At 41.9% G+C, this 19,524-nt stretch overlaps 2 protein-coding genes across 2 annotated transcripts; both read right to left on the bottom strand.

Moving 5' to 3' along the window:
- Positions 1-4,342: 4,342 nt before the first annotated feature.
- LOC128426910 (zinc finger protein 281-like) lies at positions 4,343-12,155 on the bottom strand. Its single transcript, XM_053413974.1, has 6 exons — positions 11,635-12,155; positions 7,836-7,949; positions 7,508-7,631; positions 6,615-6,698; positions 6,358-6,476; positions 4,343-6,072 (listed from the first exon to the last, which is right to left on the bottom strand). The coding sequence occupies exons 1-6, from the start codon at positions 12,085-12,087 to the stop codon at positions 4,471-4,473; spliced, it is 2,496 nt and encodes an 831-aa protein (XP_053269949.1). The 5' UTR covers positions 12,088-12,155; the 3' UTR covers positions 4,343-4,470.
- Positions 12,156-12,808: 653 nt separating this feature from the next.
- Positions 12,809-18,908, bottom strand: LOC128426911 (mucin-13). Its single transcript, XM_053413975.1, has 12 exons — positions 18,776-18,908; positions 17,352-17,825; positions 17,054-17,176; positions 16,711-16,820; positions 16,259-16,320; positions 15,949-16,115; positions 15,495-15,623; positions 15,331-15,376; positions 15,043-15,080; positions 14,437-14,524; positions 13,860-14,127; positions 12,809-13,635 (listed from the first exon to the last, which is right to left on the bottom strand). The coding sequence occupies exons 1-12, from the start codon at positions 18,828-18,830 to the stop codon at positions 13,471-13,473; spliced, it is 1,725 nt and encodes a 574-aa protein (XP_053269950.1). The 5' UTR covers positions 18,831-18,908; the 3' UTR covers positions 12,809-13,470.
- Between the last annotated feature and the right edge of the window lie 616 nt (positions 18,909-19,524).

Genomic DNA, 19,524 nt, shown 5'->3' on the forward strand with positions numbered 1-19,524 from the left:
AGCACCCAAAAGTACAGCGGGTGGTACTCACTCTAACCTGGGGTATTAAGAAGTAAACCTACGTGTGTGTTATATGTAGACCCCGGAGTATCTTACCTGTCCTTGTTGTCCCAGTGCGCACAACAAACAAACATTCACAAAGACAAAGACAAAACCAAACGTAGGCGGCAGCTAACAACTCAATTAATAAAGACAAAATTATATCAAGGCACCAGCAAATATCTACGCTAAACCAACCAAAAACCAACAGCGCTCTGACACAGCTTCCTCCAAAAAGCCTCCTTCCTCTCGCTAACAAAAAACAAAGCACTATTTAAAGGGGAAGGGTTGATTGTTGATCTGGACCAGGTGTGGTGATTGTATTGCTGGCACCAGCTGAGATGAGCGGCCATGATGCTTCTTCCTCAGGCCACTTCCGACGCGTCCTGCCCGAGAGCTCCCCCTTCCGGTCCTTGCAGGCATCTCCAGGCACCCAGGAGGAGAAGACAAAAAAACACAAACAGAACACAATACATGTACACATATAGGACATACAGAACATGGTTCGTAACAGTGTTAAATAAACGAATAAACTAAACTAAGGTCGGGACACTGAAGCTCTTGAAAAAGGTTCAGGTTTATAGGCCGATTGCATCTTGTCTGACAGTGACGTTCGGGTCAAGTGCAAGTGAAAGCACTTAGCTTCTTTTAATTTGAGGCTGCTGAGACATGGTTATTGACTCCGTATAAGAGACAATTGCCATGAAAACCATGCGCCACTTTAGCCCCTCTTTAAGTGTCATGGAAACAGGTGTTTTTTTTTTTTTTACGGCCATCAGCCGTCAACCTTCAGGAAGTGGCTGTGAAAACAGAGGACTCTCACTGACACTGAAGTACTGTGTCCCAGTGGAAATCAACTGGGCCACTTGTGAGTATCTATCAGGAGATCCCGAGTTACTGGGAGGAAAACAGCTCCCTCCTCTGGCAGCGGTCACTTTTTAAATCCCAGGTCGATGGAACCTCATTGGGATATAAACCATCTTCCCAGTGGACAGGTCACATGACAGACTGTAAAGTGGATTGACTCACAGTGGGAACAAAGTGCAGCCACTCTAAGATTTAATGCATTCAAGACTCTGTAGTAAACTGTATTTTCTACTGTGCTGCCCCGACCTCGTCTGGATCTGGTGCTGCCGGATTCTGGCAGAATCTGGTGCTGCTTTAACATCAGGGTGAATATGTATTCATATAGTGACACAATGCAACAGTATTAAGGGTTACACCGTCAAGGAAATGCAAAAGTAGGCGGCTCTATTCCGTGTCCTGTACAAGTCATGTACATAGATACAATTTATAGGGAGAAATTATTTGAGGCAAATTACTAATTCAGATGTTATATAATTGGGAGGGGGGGGGGGTATCTCTAGATGATTAGGTCCAGGTCAACACAAATATAACCTTGAGGAAAAAAAGAAGCAAATAAGAGTTTGAGATTCAATCGAAGCCTCATATTGATCAGAAATTATAAATTAAAATGAATTCTGTCATAAACAAGTGACATCATGAGGAAGCCACACAAGATTCAGAAAATGACATCATGAATGTGGGTAACTCTGCATCCTATTGGACGATAGACACAAGTAAACAGCTTATACAGATCGAGAAAATAATTGATCATGCATCTATTTTGTAACCAATCAAATTACAGTTTACGTACATCAACAAATCATTTATCATAAGGTATAAACAACTTTGACGACAGCTTTATGAAATTACACGATCACAATATAAAAAGGCCTGATTTATATATATATACACACACAAAGACACACACACAACTTGTAAGATTTGACTATATCTATTCACGCCTGCAACCATTCCTTTCAGATCAAGGTCATGATACCCGAACACAGATTTCTACCTGGGCATCTTTCAGCCATTCCTGAAAAGGCAAACTTACAGGGACATAAATAAAGAACCACTCATTTTTTGTAACAAAAAGTTTTATTGGCTTCTCTAATCCGTTCATCATCTCAATAACAGGTACAGCCTGGGAAATCATATCACAAGGGGCCTAGAACAAATAAGACAAAGGAATGGGGAGGCTTCTGCTACAAAATTTGGTATTGAGGTGACAAAAAAAGCCATACAAAAATGTCTTTATCATGCATACTGGAGAAAAACTCAATAAAAATAAAAAAAATAAACAAAAAGATTTGAGAACACACATTTTTAGTGTTTTTGTACATTTTTGTAAACAATATCCTTCTAGAGATCATATCAAAACACATTATGGCAAGTAACAAAAATAAGGGATATAACAAGAGAAAAATGAATGTTCTATGAGGCATCTAGAATGCAACACTGCTTGGCGTGGATGTTTGTACAGAAAAAGAAAAAAAATACATTTGCATTTTTGAGTCATTCTACTCAATAATTGTAAACACAGGCAGTGTTAAATGATTATACAATATGTCGAACCTATACTACAAATATTTCCACTACATACATGAAACGCGTGTCCCTGCTTTCTTACGCTTTAGTGATATGAGGTATATTTAGGTCAATCTTATTGTCTTTTTTTTCTTTTCTCTCTCCATTAAAAAGCATAGTGTGTTCGGAGTGACGTGGCTGGTCAGTCTTTGTTCCCTGTGATCTGAGCAGCTTCAAAGTCTCTTGGCTGTGGAGCTCACAGACATAGGAAAAGGGAAAAGGTGGGGTGGGTGGGGTAAGGGGGGCTCACAGGAAATCAACTAAATTAAATATCAACCCTGGCTGCCAGGATAGAATGGCTCGAGCCACGGAAGACAAAGAAGGCCATTGTTTATTCTTGTGAGTGCAGGGCTGCATTTTGGGGAGGGGAGGTTGGTATAACTTAACTTTTCAGGTTCTGAGCTGTTTTATTGAAGCAGTTTCTTGCAATTACTAGAACTGAGGGGTGGGGGAAAAAAAGAAAAAAAAAACGGGAATGTGGGGTAAGGGTGTAGGTCCGGTGATTACATGCAGAAAATAAAATACCTGCTACTGAGTTCTGTTGTGGCTAGTGGAGAATAAATAAAAGGGTTTGGGATAAAGATATTAGGGTTCCAGCATGTCAGCCTGTCTCTCAAAACACTTAAATACAAAGAGGTACTCTCGAAATATTGTATAACAAAATTATGGCAAAAAAATTCATCTTTTTACAATATCACCCGACAAACCGTAAGAAGAAAAATAAGCCCTCCCCGAGCCCTCCCTCTCTTCAACCCTTGAAAAAAGCAACAAAATACACTTAAATGCCCGTCGTCATGCCTAGTCAACCCCTATCAAAACCCATTAGACAATAATCCAGCCCCCCCCCCCCTCCCTCCCAACCCCAATTCACAGTTTTCTCCTCTTAAAATAATATTAAATCATTAGCATAATAGTCGCGTAACACATATGCCAATTGAATGGGTCGTCGTTGTTTCCAATGGTGTTTTGTTTTGTTTTTAAAAGTGCTTGTTTGATTTCATTGACACAAAAAAAAGGAACAGCAAGGACTGGAGCAGAAAAATGGTGACTATTTTTTTTTTAAAGACAAATAAAAATAAAAAAGTCACTTCAGCAACAGCATGATAAAAGATCACGGATCGCCGTTCATTGCATTCTGAGGCAGCCCTGACGGCGATGAGTGTTTTTGTGTCTCTGCTGTCTTTTCTAGTGGTCGCTGGTGAGCACGACTAGAGGAGTGCATGGTCAGACAGACTTCGTCACCCGACAGCGGCGCGTGCCAAGGAAACCACAGTCGGTTATGTGCATCAACATCAATTTGTATTACCTCGGATGTCTTCACATTGACACAACAGTACCATAATCTCCACAAAGCTGCGCGCAGTAGAAACCAAACATGATCGGGTCTTGTAATTTGTTGTTCTGATGAGTTTAAAAAAATAAAAAACGCGAAAACAAAATCAAAGCTTTGTAGTCTCAAAGTACACCTGTAAAAACTGTGCTAATTTGCATCTCATAATACAAAGTATTATTACACAATTTTGCCTATTTTCCTGAGTTAAAAGGTTCCTTGTAACAGACAATATATACTTTTTTGCCATTTGAATTCTGGGCCTTTCCCTGCCACAATTATTATTATTGAACGTATCAACATTATTCATTATTACTTTACAATGAATGGTTTGATGATTGGTAAAACACAAGGGTTCAGGAAAGAAGAAGAAAGTAAAAGAACAAATCAAGCAATGTCATAGCTACCCTCTAAATGTTTTTAAATTACATTTAAATCTACGGTACGTTCATGTCAAAAAACACTACTCAGAAATTAAGCGACTAAATACATAATAAAAATGAGCATATTTAAAAAAATTGCATTTGAGGCCATGGTCATTTTGTATTAACATTTAATGGCAGTGTTTAAAAAACAAAACTTTGCTACAAGAACAAAATTAGGAAGGGTATAGGGGCCGTATGGACAGTAACAGAACGGCCCCCAACTGGATTCACCTTGTTTGACCCTTATCTGAAACTTTGGCTTGTCTGGGTTTTTGATCCTGTACTCACTGGCTCACTGACGTCAGCTAACAAACTGGTATACCCTGAGAATTCTGACACTGGAGTCCGTATTTGATGATTGACATCTGCCCCAGGATCACTGCCATAGCCCAGAGGGGTCCGCCGCCCTGACTTGAACTGGGAACCAAAGGCCTGGGCAAAGTTCTCAATCTGGTACATGGTTTCTTTAGGGGGGTTCAGAGAGGACAGGTCTGGGTAGCTGGAGCCGTTGGTTGGTGCAACGTTTCCTCCAGCCTTGGATTGCTGCCCCTTGGAACCGTCTGTGGCAGTCAGGTCCTGGGGAGGTAGGTTGAAGTTGCCGGGCGAGTGCTGCTTCTCCAACTGCTCGGTCAGCTCCTGAGATGGGGTCAGCTGCTGGTGGCTGGTAGGTTCCAAACCGAGGTGGTAACCTGCCTGGGAGGGCGAGTTGACGAGCATGCCATAGTGGGACTTGGAGGAGGACGAGGAAGAGAAGGATGACGGGGCAACGACTGGGACTGGGGAAGAGACAGAAGGCGGGTAGACACAATCCAGTGGGGATGTGGAGTAGACGTGTTTGTCAGAGAACAGGGGCCCTGTGGGACTGGAGCTATTGGACAAGAGAGGGAAAGGCCCCGTTGGACCAAGACTAGGGAAGGGCCCACTATGGCTGGTGCGCTCCAGGGCTTGCAGGAGAAATTTCGAGTACTCGCTCATCACTGCCGTTTTATCACCCCCATTAGGCGAGTCATCGTCCAGCTCGGGGGTAACAGGGGCTGCTGGTTGGAGGTCAACATGGTGTGGATGGTCTGACAAGTCGAAAGTCACGTCATGGTGGTGTCCCCCCTCTGGCTTATGGCTATAATGGTCTAGCAGGCTTTGCAGTACCTCATCTGGAATGCCCGACTTATCGTGCTTGAGGTCCAAAGGCGACGAGTCCAGCATGGCCAGCGTGGGCTCATGCCCCAGGGAACCCTGGACTACACTATTGCCTTGGTTTGCCATGTGAAGAGAGCTGGCTCCATAGTCAATGTTAACTGCATGGAGGTAGCGCCGCTTTTTCACAAACTGCATTGCATCATCGTAGTTGCTGCTGGTGGTGGGCCCCTGCTTGTTGCCCTGCAGTAGACCCATATTGTCAAGGCCAGAATCCTCCAAATGATCCATGGAGTCATGTTTCTGTTTTTGTCCATCAGTACTGTCATCCAGAGAGAGGAGGCCCTTGTCAAGGCCTTTACGGCCAGCTTTTTTAAAGACCAGTTTGGGAGTGCGGCCCTGCATGGCGGGGCCAGAACCTGAGGGGTGCTCCATGCCGAAGTCCTGAAGGCCCATGTCTCGGGCCATCCCCCCCGAGGATGAGGCTGCTGCTGCTGAAGCATTCTTCTTCCTCTTGCGCTCACCGCCCTCTCCATTTTTGGACTTGGCCCTCTTGCGTCCGGAGGTGGTAGAGTTTCCCTGAGTGAGTGAATAGCTGCCGTGGCCTAGCTCCGCTTCGCTGAGCTCCAGCATGCTTGGGTCCAGGCCCTTCTTTATGGCTTCTCCACAAGTCCGTTTGTGCTTCAGTAACCGGTCTGTTCTAGAGAAAAACTAAGTGGGCAGAAGGAAAACAGACAAAGAAAAGTATAAGCTTAGTTTTGCAGTTTTTCCTTCTATCTTCAACAACAGGAACAGTTCTGCAGAGATTAAGCAGCTCTTTTATATCACCACTGCAATTAATGAGAACGTTATATTCCCTGACCTTTTCTGACACAATCATTCTTCTGAGACAGGACTTTATGGATTTCAATAAAATCATATCCAAAGTCAACAGGGAAATATCTTAATGGTTAAACAGTTATAAGCTACTTGATAAACAAACTAGACGTTGCCTACTTGTTGGCAGGTTTCGCAGCGATATGGCTTCTCGCCACTGTGCGTCCTTTTGTGCCGCTCCATATGGTACTTCTGGATAAAGCGCATGTTACACTGGTCACAGCTGAAAGGCTTCTCTCCTGCAAAAGAGGGCAAAGACAGTAGTTAGTACACAACCCCAGATAGGTTTCTATGAACTGACAAACTGCAAACAAAAGACTGCATTGATGGCTTCCAATACCACTTAGTAAAGGATGTTTCCACAAACAGAAACTTACCACTGTGGATCTTCCCATGCCGCTGGAGGAGGTACTTCTGAATGAAGCTCATGTTACACTGGCTGCACCGGAAAGGCCTCTCACCTGTGCGATCAAGAGTACAACCATCCGCTCACCAAATTAGTATATGCACAGCTCGTCATGGTGTAGACGCCATGACGAGAAGGTAGAATTTCAAATGCCAGATCAAACACATTGTGCATAAGAACACATCGAAATGTAAACAAAGACGCTCTCATACTTATCAGTCTGCAAACTAAAAGAATAAAATAACCAATATTGTAAATACTTTGACTGCATTGTGGATTTAGAGTAGCACTGGGCCTTATACAATTAAAATATTCCTACGTCTAAATGATCATATACGGCAAAATAAGGTTGTTCTTAATTCAAAAAAGGAAAAACAAGTGAACTACACAAAAATAAACTGAAGCAGTAAAAAGTGGAATTTTCCCTTTAAACAATTTATGAGTTCGAATTCAAAGAACCATGTGAGTAACTTCCAGAAAAGAGCATGACTAAGACGTCCAGAAATACATGAGTAATCACCGAGTCATACCTGACTGCAGTGACTGTCTGGTTTTTAACAGTCCCAGGCAGTTCAATCGCTGCCTGATACTGTTCTAAGGGTGTTGTTTTAAATTGTTAAAGCTTATTTTGTATTTCCTCTGTCAAAAATGTGTCAGCTGCATTAGTTTGACTGAACATTTTATCATAAAGAGGAAAGAAGGACAAACTGTTTCCTATAACTGCATCTGCTCTGCTTCTGATTTAACATGTGTGCGCATCTTACATAAATAAAAAGCTCTGATAAGCAAAGCGAGCATTATATTTCCACCGATGAAAACCTGAAGAGAAGAGTATAGCTTTCAAAAGCAGCGAAAGTCTCTCACCTGTATGTATGAGCACATGTCTGCGCAAGTGGTAGGAGCTGCGGAAGGCAGCATTACAGTGCTCGCAGATATGTGGTTTTGAATTGGGGGACAGGCAGGCTCCATCTGGATCCAACATCATGGCCTACAAGGTGAACAGAAACCATGAGTCCAAGAGGTACATGTACATTCTGTTGGTTTCCCTCAGCATAGTTCAAACAAATTTAAAGTCTGAAAGCAATGAAAGTATCAGACCAATTTTGTGGTGTGCAGATGTTTTTAAGCAAAACAAAATGTTTTTCTGGCGTAGTTAAACAGAAGACAAAAAGAGAATAGAAAGGAGATTAACCTTCGAAGCATCGTTACGTTTCCTTCGGGCTTTGCCTCCCTGCCCGTCCCCATTGTTCCTCCGCCCTCTTCTACCTGAGGACTCTTTTGGCTCTTTACCCGGTCTTCCAGGAATCTAAGGACATATAATAGAGTATGTATACCACAGTCTGTAGATGGCAGATAGGGGCTTCTGGTACACAGCAGTCTATACAACCCAAGTCTGGACATTATTATTAAACTTTATTACAGGCTCAAGGCCCACAGTATCAAAAGACAAAACATACAATCAATACATTACACAGAAATATACAAGGAAAGAAGGGCTAAAAAAGGCACTCATGCCAGTGTTCCCAGATCTTAGATGTGTACTTAACTGAGCTGCGGACAGGGTCTGTCATCAGATCAATTATAGAATTTGTTGAGCGGTCCAGCCGACTCATAAACTTAAAAATAAGGTTCCTCAGCAAGGCCATGAAGGTGGTTAGACCCATATTAACGAACAGCTCACTGGCTCTAGTACTCCTGGGTTTATGCAGGAGTAATCTAAGACAGTCATTATAGGCTACTTTAAGCTTACGCAAGCTCTCCTTCTTGTAATTCACCCAGAGTGGAGCTGTATAGAGAGGGGTGCAGTAGGCTCTAAACAAATGAATCTTTACATCAACTGAACAGTGGTGGAATTTTCTAACCAACATGTTAGCTTGGACATAGAGCAATCTCCTCTGTCTGAACATGTCGGCATCATCCTCTAACGTGTCTGTAATAATGTGCCCTAAGTATTTGGTACTATTGGACACCCCCAGAGTTTGCCCAGAGAGATGAAAGGCAGGAAACTTAATATCCATGTCATCCTTAGTCCTACAGACCATTACCAGGCTCTTTTTGGCATTATATTTCACATCAAAATCAACCCCATAATTAGTGCAGATGTTAAGCAGCTGTTGAAACCCACTGCTACTAGGGGATATTAAAGCTAGGTTGTCTGCATACATAAAGTGATTGACCAGAGAATCACCTAACATACAACCTGTTCTGCATCCCCCCAGCTGCCTGGAAAGGTCGTCCATATAGAAATTGAAAAGGGCTGGTGATAATATACCCCCCTGCCGGACCCCGTTACCAACTTTAAAAGGGGTAGATAAAATGCTCCCCCATCTTACAATCATAGTCTGGTTCGCATACCAGTAAGCTAGGATGCGTACTAAGCTACTGGGCACACCCCTAAGCTTGAGTTTATTAAACAGCTTAAAGTGGTTGACGCGGTCAAATGCTTTGGATGCATCAATAAACCCTATAAGCATAGTAGAGCCCTGCCTTCTATATGTGTCTATAGCCTCTTTCAAAGTGTAAATACATAGGTCGGTACTATGCTTGGGCTTAAAGCCAAACTGATTGTCAGTGGTGGTTATGTATTCACTTATCCTGTCAAGAATTAATCTTTCTAGCACTTTGGAGAGAATACTAGCAACTGCAATGGGTCTATAGTTATCAATACTTCCGATCTTACCAGCCTTGTCTTTGATAACAGGGACAAGAACAACTGACAACATGGAGTCTGGCAATATGCCATGCATCACCATCCCGGTAATGCAGATAGATAATAGCACTGCCAAGCTGGGGCCAGCTAACTTAAGGTGCTCTGCTGTGATGTTGTCCAGGCCACTAGCTTTCTTGTCTGCAAGTTGCCCTATAGCACTGAGAACATCATTGGGGTGAAAACAAATACTTTCCTCATCAATTTTGCCAACATGAAAAGGATTATATTTAATACTATTGAACAGCTCTGCATAATGCTGCCTCCAAAGGTCAGCTATTGCCACTACATCCGTTACCCCTTCTATACTGCAAGGAAGAGCTGCTTTCGCCCTATTAAGGGTTTTTACCTCTTTCCAGAAGCTAGTGATGTCATTTTCAAGCAATTTATTAGCCATAGATTGAGCACTCAGCACCTGCTCTTGTTTGTTTATGTAGCGCAGGGCATATTTATACTTTGCATTCATTTTCTTTTTATTATCAAGGTCAGATCCCTGCCTGGGCCTTCCAGCTATTACCCAAGCCCTATGGGCTGCATTGGACTCAGCATGATGGCTAGCTACAAATGTATTCCACCCTGGTTTGATGTTCTTGGCCTTCCTGGAATGAGTGAATAAACACCTGCTAGCCTCAAGAAGAGCTCCAACTATATTTTTATATCACACACACTTGCACCATGAGAGGGGTCATCACAGTTTACATTAGTGCAACATATGGCATTCATGGGCAGATGTACTTTACTCAAAAATTCATCAGACCTGAAGCAATATTTGAGGACATCATCATTAGATAGTTTTTCCCAATCTATCTTTTCTACGCTGTTGCCCTCATACTTAGCCAGCTTGGGAACGTTGTCCACATTTAATATCATGGCAATGGGGATATGGTCAGAGGTGGCTAACCCATAACAAATCTCAATATTTTCCAATGAAGCATGAGCATCAACAGTGGACACAATGTGATCTAGCCACGAGGTCGTATTCCACGCTTCACTAACATAAGTGTAACTTGAGTGAGGCAAGAACACTTTACTTGATATTACTAGTTTTGTGTCGCTAGTGAATCTTAACAGGTGTTTAGCAAACAGAGACTTATTATCTGATAGGTCAGCATTATAATCACCCAAAACATAAATGCAAGAGGAGTCATTATCTTCGATAAAGGATTGTACAAATGCAAGCCTGCTCAAAAATTCATCAACATGATCATAAGATTCATATGGAGTATACATATTAAGAATAATAAAATGATTTCCATTAAAATTAAACTCTAGCCCAATGGCCCAGTCCACATTTAAATGTAAAACTTTAACCATGGAATCATATTTTGTATTCCATAGAATAGCCACCCCTCCAGCAATCCTACCTCGGACGATTCTTGTGCTGAGGTCCGTAGTGGATTCACCCGCACCATGGAAGTCAGGGTGGAGAGAGTTTAATTTTTCCAAATCCTGTTTGGCCATCCAGGTCTCCTGAATGCACAGTACGTCACTATTGACTAACAGTGTATCCACAACCAGCCTCCTTGCCTTGTCAGCAGCAGTGTGACCCACTCTGAGGCCACGAGAATTGTAGGACACAATGCGCATTACGATTCTGTGTCATTCCCGTTGGGGCTGTCAGTTTCCTCGGACACCCCCACGAAACCAGCACCAGGGCACGACAGACCCCCATCCTCCTCACGGCAAGAAATCCCTCCCGCCGCTCTCCCAGGCAGAATCACCCCACTTGTTGCTCCTCTTTAACGGCGAGGCTCGAAGTATTGTCTGATGACTGACCCAGCTGGCCAGAACTGGGAATCGTACATCTCCTTCCACTCGTTCCATTCAGCAGTAACACAGAAGGAGCTGAATCTGCTATGTGGCGTCTCAATTTTCCTGCACTTCACCTCGCGGTTCATCTTTCCTTGCAGGAAGAGACGGAGAGTGTCGGCATCAAGGTTCAACTTGAATTTCGTGGCGAACACACTGACCATCTTCGTTTTTACAGTGGACAGTTCCTCGTTATTAATCACCGCAGTTCCAGTAATCCCTGTCTTTTTCCGTGCATGTCTGGCCTGGGGTTTCTCAGCACGAGACTTTGCAGTAAACAGGTGAGCTGAGTTCTCTGACACTGCCTTCCGTTTGCGGCCGTCCCTCACCATAGTACTCCAGCTAGGATGCTCCGTCTTCTCCGGGGCTCTTTCACTTCGCTGAGCAGGGGGCAAATTATAATTCCTGCTATGGCAGTTAGAGGGAAACTAAGCAGAAAGAATGCAGTATGACTCGAAACATGATGTCTTCTTACCGGTTCAGCCAGGCTACGGACGTTGCTGAGATTGAGGTCATGCAGGAGCATGTTCTGGTGATTTTGGTGGTGGTTACCGAAAGACATGTCCTGCATGTCGTTGCCACTCTTCCCCGCGCCCCCTCCAACACAGTTCATCGCCACTCCTCCACCCCCACCATAGAGGGGCATGCGGTAATCCAGCTCATTTAACCGCTCCTGCTTAATGCCCATGCTGTGGAGGAAGCCCCCGGTGTTAACAGCATTGGCGCCCTGGTGTTCCGGCGGCGAGTCCCGTTCTTTTTTCATGATCATCTCCTGGGAAAGCTCTCCCATGACCGACTGGGAGGCCAGCCGTGTAAAGCTGGTGACAGGTGGCAGGTGGCTGAACATAAGCATACCTGGTGAAAAATTTGGGTCCATGCCACCGTTCCGCAAAAACTCATTGGCTAATTTGTCTTGGATAATACTCATGATCGTGCTTTTGCTTTGTGCAGGGGAGAAGGAGGGCAATGTGTCTAAAGAGGAATGCAGGAGGAGAATGTCCTGAAAGAGAGGGAATAAAAAGAGTCACATTAGGTATTGATGATTACACAGATGCATACAATCCAAAGTAACTTTCAAATGTTGTGTTAATTATATTACATCTCATCTATTAAGTAAATTAAGTCACTGCAACATAGCCCTCAGTGCTCCGTGTGCACCACAACGTTCTCTAGGTATCCATTTAGTCAACCATTAATTACTTTATTGGATTTATTAGGCTTTACCTAATGCAAACACTAGTTAGGTAACTGGGAACCTTGGTAAGTGTTTTGCACAAAATATATACTATTACAGTGTCAGGAGAAAAGTTAAACTGAAATAAAGTGCTGAAGTATAAGAAAGCATATTTAAAAAAAAAATGAGGGCATTTTGTAAAAAATCAATGTGATTAATATTCTTTCCAAGTCTTTACCTCATCAAAGACCAAAACCAAGAAACCAAAAAAGACACCGTCTTGGGAACAGCAGAACTTTTGAATATTGAATTTACCTTCATGCTTTAACTACCATTTGTTTAAATCAAATATATCCTGGGTAATCAGGAATCATTTGTTTATTTTAATATTACTGTCAACCTTTAACGCGTAAAATTAAACCGGCAAAAGGACTCATTAGTGTTTCTTCAGGTAAAGAATGTGTGAGACAACAAAAGAAGTGGGAATCCCTTTATTTCAAAGTAGTGTTAAATCCATGTACAAATGTTGTGGTTAAGATACTTTTAAAAATCATTTTATGGTTAAATGAAATAAAATATCATAAAGATATAATGATTTACAAAGGAAAAAGTTATATATTACTTAACAAAACATACTCACATTTATATATAAAATAGAACATAAATCTATTTCAATGTCGTAAACATCTTACACAAATTATGTTGAAATATGTGAAGGTTGGATTTAAAGGAAGAACTCAAAGGTTTTATTGGAACGAAAGAAAACTTGTCTCAAAAAATAATATTTGCACATAAACTAGACTCATTACAAACCCACAAAAATACAAAGCAATTATTTGTAAACTCATTGGCAGCAGGATATATTAGCTGCTCATAAACAGCTCCTAATTTAAAAGTAATCCATTTCTGGACCAATGCCATTTCAGTTAGATGATGTTGAATAAGAAATAGTTTAATCGGCTCATTGTAAATAATATTGAGAAACCTTTAAAAAGATCGTTGATGTTTCTCACACACCAAATTTTCTTAGAAGATTAGTCGAGGACAGAGAGGAATGATTCATGACAGCTTATGATTGGGCAGAAGAAGGTCTCGATCTCGGTAAATGTCATGAACCTTTTGGGTTCGTCATCCCTTCTATCTTTGCTGGTAGTAAGGATTGTTCTGGCCCTGGTTCGCAGCGTACGGGTTGCTCTGAGGTCGACTCTGGGCGTATGGGTTGCTCTGTGGACGTGCAGGTGCAGGTGCATAGAGGTTGCTCTGGGGTCGAGTGTAGGAGTCATCTTCGTCGTCGTAGAGCCGCTAATGAAAAGAACAATATTCTTATGAGTGAATTGTAAAATCAAGCGTGTACAGTATATCCTTGGTCTTCTTTTATTGCAATTTGGTGCAGATCCAAATACAAATCTGGATCTAGTGGATCTGAATGTGGTTTCAGTTGGTTCTCTCTCTCTCCATCCTTCAAGAAAAATGCTACACACCTTTCATACTTTACCCAAACTACCCTCCCACATCGCCATGCTCACCGAGTTACTGCCCATAGGGACCAGGTTTTGCCGGCTGTTGCTAGGAGTCATCTCCAGGTTGGTCCTGCGGTCCCAGTTGCTGTTGGTTGTTGCTCGTGGGATCTTGGGCACCCCAGCACCTTCATAGCCTGACCCATGATATGATGGCTTCTGGCTGTTAGCGTAGCTGCCGTTACCGTTAGCCATCGGTGACTTGGCAGGAAAGTGACTGACATAAGGTGTCCCGATGTCTTCATGTTTGCTCTCCTTAGTGCTCTTCTTGGAGGATCTACCAAGATTTAAAAAAGGGCATATCTCACTGTCTACTATCATTGTTAACACATGAATGTCTTTTAGTCCGTATTGACCATTTAGTTAACTGGGTTTTTCCTCAAGTCAAATTATTCACACAATGTGTTAATGTATAAAATAAAGTGACACACATTGAAAATGCCTTGCTACCATGTCAGCGTTAAAAAAAGGTTCATAATTAACCCAGTTAAATAAAAGGTTAATGTGTAACGCGAGTGAGACGAGGGCATGACGGAGGCATAAATGAATGAAGGGGGGTGAGAGAGTGCACAGATAAGAGCCTCACCTCAGTGCCAGGATGGGCAGAAGGATGAGTGTGATGAGCAGCAGGCCCCCGAGCACGGAGCCAACGATAACCAGTGCCAGCTTCCAGTCTAATAAAACACAGTGACATAGACAGTTATGAAATCGAAATCGAGGAAAGGTACCATGAAGGGTCGTGCAAATGTTCGCAGGTATCACAAAAAAGAATGTGACTCCAGATGAAGAGTCTTGAGTGAATTGGACCTGAAGGCAGACGCTTGTCAGGAGAAACAAAAACTGGTGATGGGGAGTTAGAGAGAAGTGAGGTTAAAGGAGACATATGATATTTCACAGTTTTTCTCTCCACTCGTGTGTTCTATAGGTTTTTGTTCATGTTAAAGGTCTGAAAAGCTAAAAAAGTGCAGAGTCTGTTGTTCACAGAAAAACGATGATACTTGTGTTCAGACGTGTAACAAGCATGACAAGCAGGTTCTGTTGTTTTGCATAATTGTAACCAAGATTACTGAAACATCTGATTTTTGTAAGTGTGTTCAACTTCATTGAATTTAAGGGGATTATTGTGCCTTGTCATTGTTATGTAATTGTTGTTGTTTTTGCCCTCATTGTCTAATACATACTGTATACTCACGTTCTTTGCAGTTGAAACCAGAGTAACCAAATTTGCAGCTGAAAGATAAGAAGAATGGTTTATTTAATGCATCTATGCAAACATGGATATGGGTAGGTAGGTAGGTAGGTAGGAAGGTAGGTAGGAAGGAAGGTAGGAAGGAAGGAAGGTAGGCAGGAAGGAAGGTAGGTAGGAAGGAAGGAAGGAAGGAAGGTAGGTAGGTAGGTGGGTAGGAATAGAGAGTTGGAGAAAAAATATGCTGGTAGATGGAAAGTGTAATATTTTCAGAATGTCATTTTTAGAACTTACTCATCACAAGAACTAGAATCCACTGCATACTGCCCTTCGGGACAAGCTGCAAACATAGAAATGAGTAGATTAGATATTCTCTCTCTCTCTCTCTCTCTCTCTCTCTCTCTCTCTCTCTCTCTCTCTCTCTCTCTCTCTCTCTCTCTCTCTCTCAATGTCCTTACCAATGCACATTATTTCACTGAAGTTCGTCTTGATGTAGGTCTCCTTGCATTTACAATCAAAGTCTCCATCCACCACAGAGCAATTGGTAGTCCTCTCATCACAGGGTTTCGCAGCGCACAAATCGATCTCTTTATTGAGAGGAACACAAAAAGATTCTTCCTCAGCACACCTTACTAGAGTGAGTACAAAAATACTCAAAAATAAGAAATAACTGAGCACCGAACAGCATTATCCAACAGGCCACTAAATAAACAGAGTGTAGTTGTTGAACATTAAAGCAACAGAGAGTTTTGAGTTTCACAGGGCAACCGTCAAATCTGTGAATAAACACGGTTTCCCTGTAGGACAGAATGAATCCAAACTGTTCAAACCTTTCCGGGTGTGCACTACTTGCAGATACATCAAACTTGATAACGATCAGACGAACATACTAGATTCATGTCATTAACTTACCTTTGAAAGCTCCACCTTTCAGTAGGCAAGTTTCACATTTAGTAGCATTTTCCATCACACTTGTAACATCATTTGTTGTGATGGTAGAAGTCGCACTGAAGAAGATCTCTATTGATGCAGTGACCCCGTCCCTTCTCACTGATCCAACTCTGCTCTTTGGAAGTTTCCTGCATGGACACAAATCCCACTTACTGACGATTGTATTCTGCAATTATTAGGCGCAACATACTGTTAAATGTACTGTAAGAAGTATGTTTCCAGATATATGGACAAAACCATCGGTGAATAGCATTGTCATTGTGAGACTTACTGGAGTGAGAGCACTGTAGCATTAGTGAACCCCTTATTTCCTTCATCGAATTGTTTTGACAGCTGTGTGGAAGAAAGGAAATACATGTTTAAGGTCTTACTAGGAATGCACAGCCACTTAAATAAATCCAATGTACTCTTTATGTATTTTTTTCACCATACAGCTGGCATTCTGTACTGGCTCTAATGACTACTGCACCACATGATCCCAATAAGCCACAAAATAAATAAAAAGTATCAGCGGGTAGCTGCATACTGTGCGTGTGCTGTAAAAACATGTATCTCAGTCAATGACGAATGTGTGTATTTACAACATAACTCAACAATGCATGGTGAGCAAGGTGATAAAGGGAATTAAAACATACAAGCGACAGGCACACATTGTGTTCCCAGCCCTAGCTCTTACAGATATCAGCAGAGCCACATCAAGATAGGAGATAACCGATTGATTACCTCATCAGTAATATTTTGTGCAGCTTCTTTAAATTCGGGTGATTGAGTGTTTTCAAAGTTTTCATTATAGATTAATTCCGGCAGGGAAAGTTGTCCAGGGAAAACTTTGGCTGAAACAGAAAAAAAACATGTATGAAACATATGCATGTTTTTCATGTCATAACCATATATTTAAAACAACAGTTCCACATTCCATTGTGGAGAAATGCAGCTTCGGTCCAAGATGACCTGAACAGCTCCTCTCCCAGGAAAAAAACTAAACTAATTACCGTATATGTTTTTATTCAGTCTCTTTTGCATAGATTGACAACTTCATGGTTGTGGTTTGCGACCACTTACTTACCTTTCACACAAACTTGGCTGACATAATCGTAGCTATCACCCGGCAAGCACAAGCAGACAAAGGTTTGATTGGCACGCACTGCACAGGTGATTCCCTGGCCGCATGGGTTCGGTTGACAAGGATCTTAAAAGTCAAAGGAAAACACAAACAGCATTGTGAGAACTCCTAAACCAACGAATGCTGGGGTCCAGAGAAAAGGGTCAGATAGGATACTGGTGTATTTAACTGTAGGCTCTTTAGCTGAGGCAACTAGTGTTTGTGTTGAAGTCTGAACCATCGTAAGATAAACCAACCAAACCTGGTGCTGTTGTTGAAGTTACTGGTGTTGAACCTGGGGCTGTTATTGGAGCTCCTGACGTTGAACCTGAGGCTGCTGTTGGAGCTCCTGACGTTGAACCTGAGGCTGCTGTTGGAGCTACTGACGTTGAACCTGGGGCTGCTGTTGGAGCTACTGACGTTGAACCTGGGGCTGCTGTTGGAGCTACTGACGTTGAACCTGGGGCTGCTGTTGGAGCTCCTGACGTTGAACCTGAGGCTGCTGTTGGAGCTACTGACGTTGAACCTGGGGCTGCTGTTGGAGCTACTGACGTTGAACCTGGGGCTGCTGTTGGAGCTCCTGACGTTGAACCTGAGGCTGCTGTTGGAGCTCCTGACGTTGAACCTGGGGCTGCTGTTGGAGGTACTGACGTTGAACCTGGTACTGTTGTTGGAGCTACTGACGTTGAACCTGGTGCATCCGTTACTTCAGTGGCTGAAGTTACAGCAACTGGATCTGGTGTTTTCAAAATAGGCAAAATCAAAATAAATAACAAGGAAAATCAACTCCACTACAACATCCATCTTGTCTGTTTAACTGGTCTCCACATCTGGCAACCACGAAACACAAGTCTTTTACTTAAAGGAAACACAAAATACATATACCTATACATACATAAATAGAATATGCATTGTAACATGTATGTTCATTTTATTTTCTCAAATTTAATGAAGATACAACACAAGGGGAATAAGGCATTTAATTCAAATTAGGTCAATTCATATGTACCCCACAAAAAAAAAAAACTTTATTCAAAGCAAATTTTGAACTTGCCAATTTCAGTTGCATTAACCAGTATAGAATATTTCTTCTAGATCTGGAGACTAACTTGGTTGGAATATCTTTCACTAGGAAGGCAGGATAAGAGGGTCATCAGGTAAGGTCAGATCGTCTGCATTAACACACTAGTTAAATATTTACATTTGTTAGTGTGCGCACCAACAATCGCTGTGAGGACAAACGCGTTTATTGTGACTGTTGAATAAGTGAATATCTGGATTTTGAACAAGTTTGGAAATTGAAAAAAGAAGGGCGGTAAAAAGAAGAGACCGAACTTGTTAGAAAAACTTCTAACAGGCAAAAAAGCATAGGACACCATAGCATGGGTTTAGTCTTGATCAACAGCAAATTTATATAATAATATATGATAATATAATATAACATTATTATAAGGGAGACAGATGAAAGGCTTGTACAAGCGGTTATTCATCACTGGTATCTTTAAATTTCATTTAAATCTTTAAAAAGATTGGATTTGTTCAATAATTCTCCCTCAATTATAGGCACTACTTTATGACTGATACACATATCCATGATAATCTGAGCTTCACCCCATCTATCAGAAATATATAAATGTAGTAAGACTTTAAGGAGGATTAAAAGTTTTAAAATACTGGGTAACTTACCAAAACAGCCCACGACGAACCACAGAACCAAAAACAAGTGGTATTTTCCAGCCATTGGAAAAAGTAAAATTCACCTCAAATTAAGAAAGCCAGAGAGGGTTGTGCGTGCAAGAGCCTTGGGTGTCCAACAACCTGAAACGATGAGGGCTCACATGTCCTCCACCAGCAGTTTTAATCATTTGCCACTCCTCTGAGGGTGGGACTCTGTGCCAAGGTGCATTTCCTTACCAGAACAGAAGAGTCCGGCGCCCAGTTTACTTGATTCTATGATATGTATCTATTGATCACTTGTTAAAAACACGTATCTGTCTACGTTGGTATGTTATTCACAATGACCAGAATATTTGTCACGGATATAAAAGTGAAAGAATGGTAAAAAATATAATCAGCTAAACAATGCATTTGTTTCATCACGTTGAGAACTTCTAGTAACTTCTACAAAAGTATAAACCATGGGCGGATCGAGGGATTACTAATTAATATTTCTGACAACAAATATTTGACAATTTGTTAAGAATGTCTTTTGAAGGACACAATGAGCTTGAACAAGGAGAAATGACGTGTGGACTTAAATATTCCTCCTCAGGTGTTGTGCATGTAATTGGCTCCTCTGTGTAAACTGAACACGAACAAAGTATGTGGTTGAATAACACTTTTCTTTGTGACTGGTCATCTCAGCACAAAAATTATGTTTCGTGATAGCCTCCAATAACTGAACTGACAGTTATTCTGGACTATGATCCAGTCCT

The sequence above is a fragment of the Pleuronectes platessa genome, chromosome 21 (genome assembly GCF_947347685.1).
Source record: "Pleuronectes platessa chromosome 21, fPlePla1.1, whole genome shotgun sequence".
Lineage (NCBI taxonomy): Eukaryota > Metazoa > Chordata > Actinopteri > Pleuronectiformes > Pleuronectidae > Pleuronectes > Pleuronectes platessa.